Source organism: Coregonus clupeaformis, unplaced genomic scaffold (assembly GCF_020615455.1).
Source record: "Coregonus clupeaformis isolate EN_2021a unplaced genomic scaffold, ASM2061545v1 scaf0870, whole genome shotgun sequence".
In the NCBI taxonomy this organism is placed as follows: Eukaryota; Metazoa; Chordata; class Actinopteri; order Salmoniformes; family Salmonidae; genus Coregonus; species Coregonus clupeaformis.
Genome location: NW_025534324.1, coordinates 178946 through 193740, shown reverse-complemented (window position 1 = coordinate 193740; position 14795 = coordinate 178946). Strand labels below are relative to the sequence as shown.

Sequence of the window (14795 nt, the reverse complement as noted above, 5' to 3'; positions counted from 1 at the left end):
CCCGAAGATTTATCGCCCAATCCCCCTCCCGATGAGGTGGTAATTTAGTCACTTGCGTCTTGGAAAACGCGAGCGCCAGGTCATGGTATTCAGGGGGAATGCGCACGGTGGGGGTACCGTCTGGACTTTCCACCATGGTCGCACCAACGGAAACACCTAGACACCTACCCGGACACTCACACGACCACCCCGTAAGAACCCTCTGCGGCCATGAAAAATTGGAGTTGTGAAGGGCTAACCACGGAATACCTAAGACTACAGGGTAAGCAGGAGACTCAATCAAAAAAGTGATCTGCTCAACATGCGTCTCCTGTGTAATCATGGTGACTGGTACAGTAACCTTCTTAACCAACCCGGACCCTAATGGTCGACTATCAAGTGCTCTGATGGGGAGTGGAATGGATAGGGGAACCAATGAAATGCCTTGACGGCGTGCAAATGCCCTGTCCATAAAGTTCCCAGCTGCGCCTGAATCGACTGGTGGCCGGGATATCTGGATCCCTCCAGGGGCTAAGGTGTAGGTGGCTGGATCCGGTTGACCAGCTGGTCTCGATAGATCGGGTCCTCTCCTCTCCAGGCGTTGTACTACCTGAAGAACCCGATCCATCGCTTCCCCCAAGTTGGCCATTATCGAGGAATGCTCCTGGACCCTTGCCACAACTCCAGGCATGCGGTCTTCTCCTGCTGACTCCATTCAGCGGGTGAGTGATTCTGTGACGAGGTGTGAATAAAGGAGTCAGGCGCAGGAGGTAAAACACCGAAGTCCAGAGTTTATTCCATTTACATAAATAAAACGCACCCAGGGTCAAAATTAAACTATCACAAGGGAAAGCTCAACTGAGCTACTCGCTCTCACAATGAAACAATCACTCACAAAGACAAGGGGAACAGAGGGAACACTTATACACATACTAATTAGGGGAATGAGCACCAGGTGTGTATGATTGACAAGACAAGACATGACAAGTGGAGTGATGAGAATGGGATCGGCAGTAGCTAGTAAGCCGGTTACGACAAACGCCGAAACCTGCCCGAACAAGGAGGGGAGGCAGCCTCGGCAGAAGTCGTGACAAGGACAAAGGAACTCAAAAGGTGTGTTGAGACTAATTAACAAAAATGTTGATCCGAATGAAACAGTCAGGAATGATCCGCAAGAAAGGTGGACCCTTTTGATAATGAAAGTGGATGAAAAACTGATTTGGCTCATTAGTCTATATGGTCCAAATCAGGATGATCCACACTTCTTGCTACCAAAATTAATTTGCAGAAACTTGTTACTTAAGACGGAGTCATCCATGATTCTCCAAATGATATTTTAAAAGAGGAAGCTAAATATTTTATATATTCAATGATGTGATGCAAAAATAATAGCGAAATGAATAGCACTCAGAATTAAAAAGGTTTTACCAGGTATTGTTCATCCTGATCAGACAGGTTTTTTACATGGATGATACATTGGAGACAATATACGACAACTACTATAAATAATAGAACAACATGAAACATCTAAGAAGCCAGGCCTGGTATTCATAGCAGATTTTGAAAAGGCCTTTGATAAAGTAATACTGGATTTTTTATATAAATGTCTGGATTTTTTCAATTTACGTGAGTCTCTTATTCAATTCATAAAAGTAATGTATAGCAACCCCAGGTGTAAAATGGTAAATAGGGGCTACAACAGTTTTGAACTGTCAAGAGGAGTTAAACAAGGGTGTCCGCTGTCACAATATCTATTTGTTATGGCCATCGAAATGCTAGCTATTAAAATATGCTCAAATAACAACATTAAAGGATTAGAAATCCAAGGCTTAAAAACAAAGGTGTCCATGTATGCCGATGACTCAAGTTATATATTAAGTCCGCAAGCTAGAACCCTGCAATGTCTCATTGAAGATTTAGATTACTTTTCTGGCTTCTCTGGACTAAAACCTAATTATGATAAGTGTACCATATTACGTATTGGATCATTAAAAACATAACTTTTACATTACCCTGCAGTTTACCTATAAAATTGGCTGACGGTGAAGTAGACATACTTGGTATTCATATCACAAAATATATAAATGAGCTCTCCACAATGAATGTCAATAGAAAACTAGTACAAATTGACAAGATCCTGCAAATATGGAGAGGTAAATACCTGTCTATTTATGGGAAAATTACACTGATTAACTCTTTAGTCATATCTCAGTTTATTCACTTACTTATGGCACTGCCTACTACTGATGATTTGTTTTTCAAATCATCTGAGCAAATTTTTTTTTTGCTTTAACAGGTTTGCTAAACCAGAAAAGATAAAGCATGCCTATCTATATAATGAATATGAACTGGGTGGGCTGAGATTATTAAATATAAATGCACTAAACCTCTCTCTAAAAGCTTTCTTCACTTACTGTATACAAATGTTTTACTTGAACACAAAATGGTTCTGCATTAGATTACTAAGAAAAGCTCATCCCTTGTTTAAAAATGGCCTTTTTGCATTTGTGCAGATTGCCATTTCTCATTTTTCGATTAATTGAAAATGAAACTTTGTTCAAAGTATCTCTCTTTTTCAAACAAGAAATGCAGAGCTGGTTACAATTTCAATTTCATCCCCCAGAAAATATAGAATAAATATTACAACAAATATTATGGTTGAACTCAAATGTGCTGGTCGATAAAATACCTTTATTTATGGGAAATATGTTTTAGAAGGGTATTTTGTTTTTAAATGATATTGTAAATTGGAACGGTAGATTTATGTATTTCATGGAGCTATCGGAATTGTATGGGAAGGTCTGCTCAATCCAAGATTACAACCAATTGATTACAGCACTACCCCAAAAATTGAGGAGGCACGTGGCAGCGGGAGGTGGTAGGGAACTGGTCTGTCTGCCCAATATAAAGGATCAAAACTGGCGGAGGAACAAAAATAGCATAAATAGGAAAGTATACCAGTTTCATTTGAGGACCAGGATGTTGACAGCTGTGCCAAACATATTGCAAAACAGCTGGGAAGAGATTTTTTATGTACCGATTCCATGGCACAGGGTGTATGAGTTGATATATAAAACAACGCAAGATTTAAGACTTTGTGCTTTTCAGCAAATATTATTGTACGGAATTCTTGCCATCAACAAAATGTTGAATATTTGGGTCATACAACCATCGCAGCTCTGCAGATTTTGTAGCGAGGATACAGAATCAATAGACCATTTGTTCAGGTAGCCTGTTTCTGGTCTCAGGTTCAGGAATGGCTGAAAAAGCATAACATTCATCTAAAACTGACCCTAGAAATAGCATTGTTGGGAGATTTGGAGAGACCTGGTCAGTCAATTACTAATACTCTTAGTAAAAGTATTTATCTTCAACTCACAATCTGTGGATTCTATTCAATTAGATAGATTCAAATTGTATGTTAAACATCACAGTATAGTTGAAAGATATATGGCGCACAGAAATCCGAAGAGGGTGACCAGCAGAGATAGGTGGGATGGGCTGAGGGAAATTGAGGGTTGGGATGTGGAACTGGAGACAAGTGGGAGTGAAGTTGCTGGGCGGGGGGGTAGAATAACAGTAAAAGATAAAAGTAAGTTAAAAAAAGTTTAAATGACACTAAAAAGGAACGTTTTTACATCCAATGCCTGTTTGCCTGACGCTGATGCCACGATTGTGCTTGTACATTTTTATTTTATTTTTATTTCACCTTGTCACGGTTTCGGCCGAGGCTGCTCCTTCTCCTTGCTCGGGCAGGCTTCGGCGGTCGTCGTCCCCGGAGTACTAGCTACCACCGTTGTATGTTATCGATGTTTGTTTGGTTTTGTCTTCTTTGTACACCTGTTTCCTTTTAGTGTTAATTATGTCTCCTATAAGTTTCTCGTTTTGTTAGTCGTGTGTTGTGTGTAATTGTTACGCCTGTCTTTTGGTGCTGCTCATTTTCGCATGTTTGTATATTTAGGATAGTCGCACTGTGTTTCGTGCGCTATTGCATTTTGGTGTTTTACGCACTGCTGCGTATAGTTCGCCTCCTGTTTAGTTGAGGCCAGTGTTTATTTGTTCGTTTAGTAAAGTCGGTTGGACGAAGCTTCTGTGTCCTGCGTTTGACTCCTACACCACATCCACGTCACTGACGCCTCTGACAGAATTACACACCATCTAATGGAGTCAGCAGGAGCAGCAGCAGCGCCCGAGTCTTTGGAGGAGCGCGTCCGTGGACAGGACGATAGGATCCTACAACTCGGGACCGCCCTGCAGGACGTGATAAATACTCTGCACCGATGGGAGGCCAGAGGGGTACCCACACCTCCACCCAGCTTACCACCACCATCGGTCAGTCCTCCCATCCAAGCTCCGGAATCCAGTGGGATTCGGCTCTCGCTCCCGAGGGCGTATGACGGCACCGCTGCCGGGTGTCAGGGGTTCCTCCTGCAGGTGGAACTCTACCTGGCCACCGTACACCCGGCGCCCTCGGGACACGAGAGCGTTTCCGCCCTCATCTCCTGTCTCACCGGAAAGGCGTTGGAGTGGGCCAACGCCGAATGGAGGGGGATAGACGCCGCCACTATCACCTACGCGGAGTTCTCCCGCCGCTTCAGGGCCGTGTTCGACCATCCACCTGAGGGGAAAGCGGCGGGGGAGCGTCTATTCTACCTCCGACAGGGGAAGAGGAGCGCACAAGAGTTCGCCCTGGAGTTCCGGACTCTAGCGGCAGATGCAGGGTGGAATGAGCGGGCCCTCATCAACCACTATCGATGCAGTCTGCGGGAGGACGTCCACCGAGAGCTGGCCTGCAGGGACACTAACCTCTCGTTCGACCAGTTGGTGGACATGTCCATCCGTCTTGACACCCTGCTGGCCACCCGCGGACGTCCCGAGTGGGGGCCGTCCATTCCACCCTCCAGCACCTCCGAGCCGAGCCCTATGGAGCTTGGGGGTGCTGGCACTAGAGAGAGGAGGAGAAGGAGCCCGAGGGGGGCCGTCCCCTGCACCAACTGTGGCCGTGGAGGGCACACTGCGGCTAGGTGCTGGGGAGGGTCTCCAGGAGGACGAGACAACAGGCCACGCACTGGGGAGACCTTCCAGGTGAGTAGGCGCCCCACTTACCCAGAGCTCTCTGTTGTGCACTTATGTATACCTGTAAGATTTCCACAGGTTGCACCTCATATCCAGCATAAGGCGCTAGTAGATTCAGGCGCAGCTGGGAATTTTGTTGATCAGAATTTTTGTGTAGAGTTAGGGATTCCCCTCCTTCCTGTTGATGCTCCCTTCCCTGTCCATGCCCTAGATAGCCGCCCGTTGGGATCGGGGTTGATTAGGGAGGTCACAGCGCCACTTAGGATGAGTACGCAGGGGGGTCATGAGGAAACTATTCAGTTATATCTGATCGACTCTCCTGCGTATCCAGTGGTGCTGGGGCTTCCCTGGTTGATTACCCATAATCCCTCCATTTCGTGGCAAGAGAGGGCTCTTAAGGAGTGGTCTGCCCAGTGTGTGGGGCGATGTCTAGGTGTTTCCGTGGGGGCGACCTCGGTGGAGAGTCCGAACCAAGTGCCCGCAATGCACATCCCCCCTGAGTATGAGGAGGTAGCACTCGTGTTTAGCAAGACGAGGGCGACGCGGTTGCCTCCTCATAGACAGGGGGATTGTGCGATAGGCCTCCAGGCAGGAGCAGCGCTTCCGCGGAGCCATGTGTATCCTCTGTCTCAAGAGGAGAAGGGGGCTATGGAGACATACATAGCCGAGTCTCTGAGACAAGGATACATACGGCCCTCCACTTCCCCTGCGTCCTCAAGCTTCTTTTTTGTGAAGAAAAAGGATGGAGGATTGCGCCCGTGTATTGATTACCGTAGTCTCAATCAGATCACTGTGAAATACAGTTATCCACTCCCTCTGATTGCGACTATGACGGAATCATTACACGGAGCGCGTTTCTTCACGAAACTGGATCTCAGGAGCGCCTACAACTTGGTGCGCATTAGGGAGGGCGATGAATGGAAGACAGCATTTAGTACCACCTCGGGTCATTACGAGTATCTCGTCATGCCATACGGGTTGATGAATGCTCCTTCAGTCTTCCAATCCTTTGTGGATGAGATCTTCCGGGACATGCAGGGGCAGGGGGTGGTCGTGTACATTGACGACATCCTAGTGTACTCTTCTACCCGAGCCGAGCATGTAGCTCTGGTGCGCCGAGTGTTGAGGAGGCTGTTGGAGCACGACTTGTATGTCAAGGCAGAGAAATGTCTGTTTTTCCAGGAGTCTATCTCCTTTTTGGGTTATCAGTTGTCCGCGTCAGGGGTGAAGATGGAGGTTGACCGTGTGTCAGCCGTGCGTAATTGGCAAACCCCAACCACGGTTAAAGAGGTGCAGCAGTTCTTGGGTTTTGCAAATTACTACCGGAGGTTTATCCGGGGTTTTGGACAGGTGGCAGCTCCCATAACGTCTCTTCTGAAGGGGGGTCCGGTGCGTTTGCAGTGGTCAGCTGAGGCGGACAGGGCTTTTGGGAGACTGAAGGACCTGTTTACTTCGGCCCCGGTGCTGGCGCATCCGGATCCCGCTTTACCATTTCAGGTAGAGGTGGACGCGTGAGAGGCCGGTATTGGGGCCGTGCTATCGCAACGGTCCGGCACGCCACCTAAACTCCGCCCCTGTGCCTTCTACTCCAAGAAGCTCAGCCCAGCGGAGCGAAATTATGACGTAGGGGACAGGGAGCTGTTAGCCGTGGTACAGGCCCTAAAGGTGTGGAGGCATTGGCTTGAGGGGGCTCAACACCCTTTTCTCATTTTGACTGACCACCGTAACCTGGAGTACATCCGGGCAGCTAGGAGATTGAACCCTCGTCAGGCTCGGTGGAACATGTTTCTAGCCCAGTTCGTATTTAAAATCACGTACATCCCTGGGTCCCAGAACGGTAAGGCAGACGCCCTGTCCCGGCGGTATGACACAGAGGAGAGGTCCGTTGAGCCCACTCCCATACTGCCAGAGTCTTGTCTGGTGGCACCGGTAGTGTGGGAGGTCGATGCGGAAATCGAGCGGGCGTTGCGTACCGACCCTAGTCCTCCACAGTGTCCTGTGGGTCAGACGTACGTTCCGCTCGAGGTTCGGGATCGATTGATTTATTGGGCTCACACGTCACCCTCCTCTGGACATCCAGGTATTGGCCGGACAGTGCACTGCCTTAGCGCTAGGTACTGGTGGCCAACATTAGCCAGGGATGTGAGGGTTTATGTCTCCTCCTGCTCGGTGTGCGCCCAGTGTAAGGCGCCTAGACACCTGCCCAGGGGGAAGTTACAACCCCTGCCCGTTCCACAACGACCCTGGTCTCACCTCTCGGTGGATTTCGTTACAGACCTTCCCCCCTCTCAGGGGAATACCACTATACTGGTCGTTGTGGATCGGTTCTCTAAGGCCTGTCGTCTCCTCCCAATGTCGGGTCTCCCTACTGCCCTACAGACCGCTGAGGCACTATTCACCCACGTCTTTCGGCACTTTGGGGTACCTGAGGATATAGTGTCTGATCGAGGTCCCCAGTTAACCTCCAGAGTCTGGAGAGCGTTCATGGAGCGCCTGGGGGTCTCGGTGAGCCTTACCTCGGGATACCACCCGGAGAGCAATGGGCAGGTAGAACGAGTGAACCAGGATGTGGGTAGGTTTCTGAGATCGTATTGCCAGGGCCGGCCGGAGGAGTGGGCGAGGTATATCCCCTGGGCAGAGATGGCACAGAACTCTCTCCGCCACTCCTCCACCAACCTAACCCCTTTCCAATGTGTGTTAGGGTACCAGCCGGTTCTGGCACCATGGCATCAGAGCCAGATCGAGGCCCCTGCGGTGGATGAGTGGGTGCGGCGCTCGGAGGAGACGTGGAACGCTGCACACGTCCATCTGCAGCGGGCCATCTGTCGACAAAAGGCGAGCGCCGATCTCCACCGCAGTGAGGGTCCGGTGTACGCACCTGGAGATCGAGTCTGGCTCTCGACCAGAAACCTACCCCTCCGCCTGCCCTGCCGGAAGCTGGGTCGGCGGTTTGTGGGGCCTTTTAAAGTCCTGAGGAGACTGAACGAGGTGTGTTACAGGTTACAACTGCCTATTGATTATCACGTTAACCCCTCGTTCCATGTATCTCTTCTCAGGCTGGTGGTAGCTGGTCCACTCCAGGACTGTGAGATAGGAGAGACTCCTCCGCCCCCACTGGACATCGAGGGGGCTCCGGCGTACACAGTTCGGTCCATCCTGGATTCGAGACGTCGGATGGGGGGTCTCCAATATCTCGTGGAGTGGGAGGGGTACGGCCCGGAGGAACGGTGCTGGGTGCCGAGGAGGGACATCTTAGACCCGTCTCTCCTGACTGAGTTCCACCGTGGTCATCCCACGCGCCCTGCTCCGCGTCCTCCTGGTCGTCCCCGAGGCCGGGGTCGGCGCACGGCTAGTGCCGCGCGTCAAGGGGGGGGTACTGTCACGGTTTCGGCCGAGGCTGCTCCTTCTCCTTGCTCGGGCAGGCTTCGGCGGTCGTCGTCCCCGGAGTACTAGCTACCACCGTTGTATGTTATCGATGTTTGTTTGGTTTTGTCTTCTTTGTACACCTGTTTCCTTTTAGTGTTAATTATGTATCCTATAAGTTTCTCGTTTTGCTAGTCGTGTGTTGTGTGTAATTGTTCCGCCTGTCTTTTGGTGCTGCTCGTTTTCGCATGTTTGTATATTTAGGATAGTCGCACTGTGTTTCGTGCGCTATTGCACTTTGGTGTTTTACGCACTGCTGCGTATAGTTCGCCTCCTGTTTAGTTGAGGCCAGTGTTTATTTGTTTGTTTAGTAAAGTCGGTTGGACGAAGCTTCTGTGTCCTGTGTTTGACTCCTACACCACATCCACGTCACTGACGCCTCTGACACACCTTTATTTAACCAGGTAAGCCAGTTGAGAACAAGTTCTCATTTACAACTGCGACCTGGCCAAGATAAAGCAAAGCAGGGCGATAAAAAACAACACAGAGTTACATATGGAATAAACAAAAAACAAAACGTACAGTCAATAACACAATAGAAATCTATATACAGTGTGTGCAAATGTAGTAAGTTATGGAGGTAAGGCAATAAATAGGCCATAGTGCAAAATAATTACAATTTAGTATTAACACCGGAGTGAGATGTGCAGAAGATGATGTGCAAATAGAGATACTGGGGTGCAAATGAGCAAAATAATGAACAATGTAAATAACAATATGGGGATGAGGTAGTTGGGTGGGCTAATTACAGATGGGCTGTGTACAGGTGCAGTGATCGGTAAGCTGCTCAGACAACTGATGCTTAAAGTTAGTGAGGGAGATAAGTGTCTTCAGCTTCAGAGATTTTTGCAGTTCGTTCCAGTCATTTGCAGCAGAGAACTGGAAGGAATGGCGGCCAAAGGAGGTGTTGGCTTTGGGGATGACCAGTGAGATATACCTGCAGGTGGGTGTTGCTATGGTGGGTGTTGCTAATATGACCAATGATCTAAGATAAGGCGGGGATTTGCCTAGAAGTGATTTATAGATGACCTGGAGCCAGTGGGTTTGGCGACGAATATGTAGTGAGGGCCAGCCAACGAGAGCATACAGGTCACAATGGTGGCTTTGGTGGGGCTTTGGTGACAAAACGGATGGCACTGTGATAGACTACATCCAATTTGCTATGTAGAGTGTTGGAAGCTATTTTGCAAATGACATCGCCGAAGTCAAGGATCGGTAGGATAGTACGTTTTACGAGGGCATATTTAGCAGCATGAGTGAAGGAGGCTTTGTTGCGAAATAGGAAGCCGATTCTAGATTTAACTTTGGATTGGAGATGCTTAATGTGAGTCTGGAAGGAGAGTTTACGGTCTAACCAGACACCTAGGTATTTGTAGTTGTCCACATATTCTAAGTCAGACCCGCCGAGAGTAGTGATTCTAGTCGGGCGGGCGGGTGAAAGCAGCGTACGATTGAAGAGTATGCATTTAGTTTTACTAGCATTTAAGAGCTTGCTGAGCGGCCTTTCAGGTTTTGTCGATATAGGACTCGTTTTAGTGTGGATATAAATACTTTTGTACCTGTTTCTTCCAGCATCTTCACAAGGTCCTATGCTGTTGTTCTGGGATTGATTTGCACTTTTTGCATCAAAGTACGTTCATCTCTAGGAGACAGAACGCGTCTCCTTCCTGAGCGGTATGACGGCTGCGTGGTCCCGTGGGGTTTATACTTGCGTACTATTGTTTGTACAGATGAACGTGGTACCTTCAGGCGTTTGGAAATTGCTCCCAAGGATGAACCAGACTTGTGGAGGTCTACAATTTCTTTTCTGAGGTCTTGGCTGATTTCTTTTGATTTTCCCATGATGTCAAGCAAAGAGGCACTGAGTTGGAAGGCAGGCCTTGAAATACATCCACAGGTACACCTCCAATTGACTCAAATGATGTCAATTAGCCTATCAGAAGCTTCTAAAGCCATGACATCATTTTCTGGAATTTTCCAAGCTGTTTAAAGGCACAGTCAACTTAGTGTATGTACACTTCTGACCCACTGGAACTGTGATACAGTGAATTATAAGTGAAATAATCTGTCTGTAAACAATTGTTGGGAAAATTACTTGTGTCATGCACAAAGTAGATGTCCTAACCGACTTGCCAAAACTATAGTTTGTTACCAAGAAATTTGTGGAGTGGTTGAAAAACGAGTTTTATGTTTGTATATGAACTTCCGACTTCAACTGTATATATATATATATACACTGCTCAAAAAAATAATGGGAACACTTAAACAACACAATGTAACTCCAAGTCAATCACACTTCTGTGAAATCAAACTGTCCACTTAGGAAGCAACACTGATTGACAATACATTTCACATGCTGTTGTGCAAATGGAATAGACAACAGGTGGAAATTATAGGCAATTAGCAAGACAGCCCCAATAAAGGAGTGGTTCTGCAGGTGGTGACCACAGACCACTTCTCAGTTCCTATGCTTCCTGGCTGATGTTTTGATCACTTTTGAATGCTGGCGGTGCTTTCACTCTAGTGGTAGCATGAGACGGAGTCTACAACCCACACAAGTGGCTCAGGTAGTGCAGCTCATCCAGGATGGCACATCAATGCGAGCTGTGGCAAGAAGGTTTGCTGTGTCTGTCAGCGTAGTGTCCAGAGCATGGAGGCGCTACCAGGAGACAGGCCAGTACATCAGGAGACGTGGAGGAGGGCAACAACCCAGCAGCAGGACCGCTACCTCCGCCTTTGTGCAAGGAGGAGCAGGAGGAGCACTGCCAGAGCCCTGCAAAATGACCTCCAGCAGGCCACAAATGTGCATGTGTCTGCTCAAACGGTCAGAAACAGACTCCATGAGGGTGGTATGAGGGCCCGACGTCCACAGGTGGGGGTTGTGCTTACAGCCCAACACTGTGCAGGACGTTTGGCATTTGCCAGAGAACACCAAGATTGGCAAATTCGCAACTGGCGCCCTGTGCTCTTCACAGATGAAAGCAGGTTCACAATGAGCACATGTGACAGACGTGACAGAGTCTGGAGACACCGTGGAGAACGTTCTGCTGCCTGCAACATCCTCCAGCATGACCGGTTTGGCGGTGGGTCAGTCATGGTGTGGGGTGGCATTTCTTTGGGGGGCCGCACAGCCCTCCATGTGCTCGCCAGAGGTAGCCTGACTGCCATTAGGTACCGAGATGAGATCCTCAGACCCCTTGTGAGACCATATGCTGGTGCGGTTGGCCCTGGGTTCCTCCTAATGCAAGACAATGCTAGACCTCATGTGGCTGGAGTGTGTCAGCAGTTCCTGCAAGAGGAAGGCATTGATGCTATGGACTGGCCCGCCCGTTCCCCAGACCTGAATCCAATTGAGCACATCTGGGACATCATGTCTCGCTCCATCCACCAACACCACGTTGCACCACAGACTGTCCAGGAGTTGGCGGATGCTTTAGTCCAGGTCTGGGAGGAGATCCCTCAGGAGACCATCCGCCACCTCATCAGGAGCATGCCCAGGCATTGTAGGGAGGTCATACAGGCACGTGGAGGCCACACACACTACTGAGCCTAATTTTGCCTTGCTTTAAGGACATTACATCAAAGTTGGATCAGCCTGTAGTGTGGTTTTCCACTTTAATTTTGAGTGTGACTCCAAATCCAGACCTCCATGGGTTGATAAATTTGATTTCCATTGATAATTTTTGTGTGATTTTGTTGTCAGCACATTCAACTATGTAAAGAAAAAAGTATTTCATAAGATTATTTCATTCATTCAGATCTAGGATGTGTTATTTTAGTGTTCCCTTTATTTTTTGAGCAGTGTATATATATTATAATATATTTGAGATTTTTCAAAGTAGCCACTCTTTGCTTTGATGACAGCTTTGCAAACTCTTGGCAAAAATGTCTGCAGCATTGATGGTCCCCAAGAACATAGTGCCCTCCATCATTCTTAAATGGAAGAAGTTTGGAACCACCAAGACTCTTCCTAGAGCTGGCCGCCCGGCCAAACTGAGCAATGGGTGGAGAAGGGCCTTGGTCAGGGAGGTGACCAAGAACCCGATGGTCATTCTGACAGAGCTCTAGAGTTCCTCTGTGGAGATGGGAGAACCTTCCAGAAGGACAACCATCTCTGCAGCACTCCACCAATAAGGCCTTTATGGTAGAATGGCCAGACGGAAGCCACTTCTCAGTAAAAGGCACATGACAGCCCACTTGGAGTTTGCCAAAAGGCACCTAAAGACTCTCAGACCATGAGTAACAAGATTCTCTGGTTTGATGAAACCAAGATTGAACTCTTTGGCCTGAATGCCAAGCGTCACGTCTGGAGGAAACCTGGCACCATCCCTACGGTGAAGCATGGTGGTGGCAGCATCATGCTGTGGGGATGTTTTCCAGTGGCAGGGACTGGGATACTAGTTAGGATCGAGGCAAAGATGAACGGAGCAAAGTACAGAGAGATCTTCGATGAAAACCTGTTCCAGAGCGCTCATGACCTCAGACTGGGGCGAAGGTTCACCTTCCAACAGGACAACAACCCTAAGCACACAGCCAAGACAACGCAGGAGTGGCTTCGGGACAAGTCTCTGAATGTCCTTGAGTGGCACAGCCAGAGCCCGGACTTGAACCCGATCAAACATCTCTGGAGAGACCTGAAAATAGCTGTGCAGCGACGCTCCCCATCCAACCTGACAGAGCTTGAGAGGATCTGCAGAGAAGAATGGGAGAAACTCCCCAAATACAGATGTGCCAAGCTTGTAGCGTCATACCCAAGAAGACTCAAGGCTGTAATTGCTGCCAAAGGTGCTTCAACAAAGTACTGAGTAAAGGGTCTGAATACTTATGTAAATGTGATATTTCCAGTTTTTATTTGTTATAAATTTGGAAAAAATTCTAAAAACCTGTTTTTGCTTTGTCATTATGGGGTATTGTGTGTAGACTGATGAGAGGAATAAACAATTTAATCCATTTTAGAATAATGCTGTGACATAACAAAATGTGGAAAAAGTCAAGGGGTCTGAAAACTTTCCGAATGCACTGTATATGTCTATGTCTCTCTCTATCTCTATTCTGTACATGAATATAGAGCTCCCATTGCTGTAATAAATACAGAGATGCACACAGATATAATGTATCTCCCCCATCTCTCTCTCTCACACACTTTCTCTCTCTCTCCCTCCCAGGTACGAGAGTGTGCCGGTGATCCTTGTGGGGAACAAGGTGGACCTGGAGGGAGAGAGGGAGGTGTCGTGTGGAGAGGGCCAGGCTTTGGCCGAGGACTGGGGCTGTCCCTTCCTGGAGACCTCAGCCAAGAGCAAGAACATGGTGGACGAGCTGTTCACTGAGATCGTCCGACAGATGGACTCGTCCTCGCTGCCCGACAGAGAGGAACCCTGCTGCGGCTTATCCTGCCGTATACAATAGCTTGGGGGGGGGGTCTGTGAGAGTGTGGCGGACAGGGGGCTGGACAAATAGGAGCCCTGCTGCTCCGTCTGCAGTATTTACCAGCTCCAGGGGGGTGGCGGTGTGAGAGGGTGACAGCGGGAGGGGCCAAGACAGGACAATACTGCCCCCAATGAATAAAACACGTTTGTGACGGTGAGCTATCCAAGTATTTAGGTCTCAGGCAAGGTTATTCTTCATGCGACAGTGATACACCGAACTCCCTCTATTACACATTCGCCAGAGAAGCATGTGGCAACAGGGGTCAAAGAAAACAGATAAACATTCTAGGCCTACATAGTGTGTTGACTCAAAAGGATGGCGCAGAGCATGGGACACTGTTGAGTACGTACAATCAAACTCACCAAGACAGAAGGATGGACAGAAGCACAGACAGACAGAAAGACAGTCTAAACGCTCTATTAAATCCGTATCGCGAAAGATCAGCGTTACAGTGTGATAGAAATTTAAAGCCAATTTTCTGGTGTTAGCGGAGACTGCATATGTCGGCTCAATTGGAAATAACCTTTACGTTTCTATTGTGCAATCTGTAATGCTTCACATAGATCAGGCTGACGTCATCTGTGCATCTCTGTTGCCATACACAACAAATTGTTTGCCTTGTTACCTGAGGTTCGTGGTTGACTTCAGATGTTTTTATGTGTACAGTTGCATTTAATCTCCCACTTCAGAGACAAAATGGTAAAAAAGTTTTATTTTGCACCTCATTAAATTAATCTTCAACAAACGTGGAAAAATAGTCAAATGTATTTAATGACATGATGTTATACATTGAACGGTGTGATGAAATGCGATAGATTTGTTTTACAATTATTAATAAACTCTAGACTTTGAACATAACTTCCCACACCACATTTTACAGGCTTTTATGA

The 14795-nt window shown here is 47.9% G+C and overlaps 1 protein-coding gene across 1 annotated transcript in view; it reads left to right on the top strand.

The window, feature by feature from the left end:
* Positions 1–14739, top strand: part of LOC121562373 (ras-related protein Rap-2a-like) — a 33079-nt gene extending 18340 nt beyond the window's left edge. The window contains exon 3 of the mRNA XM_041874672.2: positions 13644–14739. Within this exon, the coding sequence (XP_041730606.2) occupies positions 13644–13884 (241 nt within the window). The 3' untranslated portion in view covers positions 13885–14739. The remainder of the gene's footprint in view (positions 1–13643) is intronic.
* Positions 14740–14795: the final 56 nt, after the last annotated feature.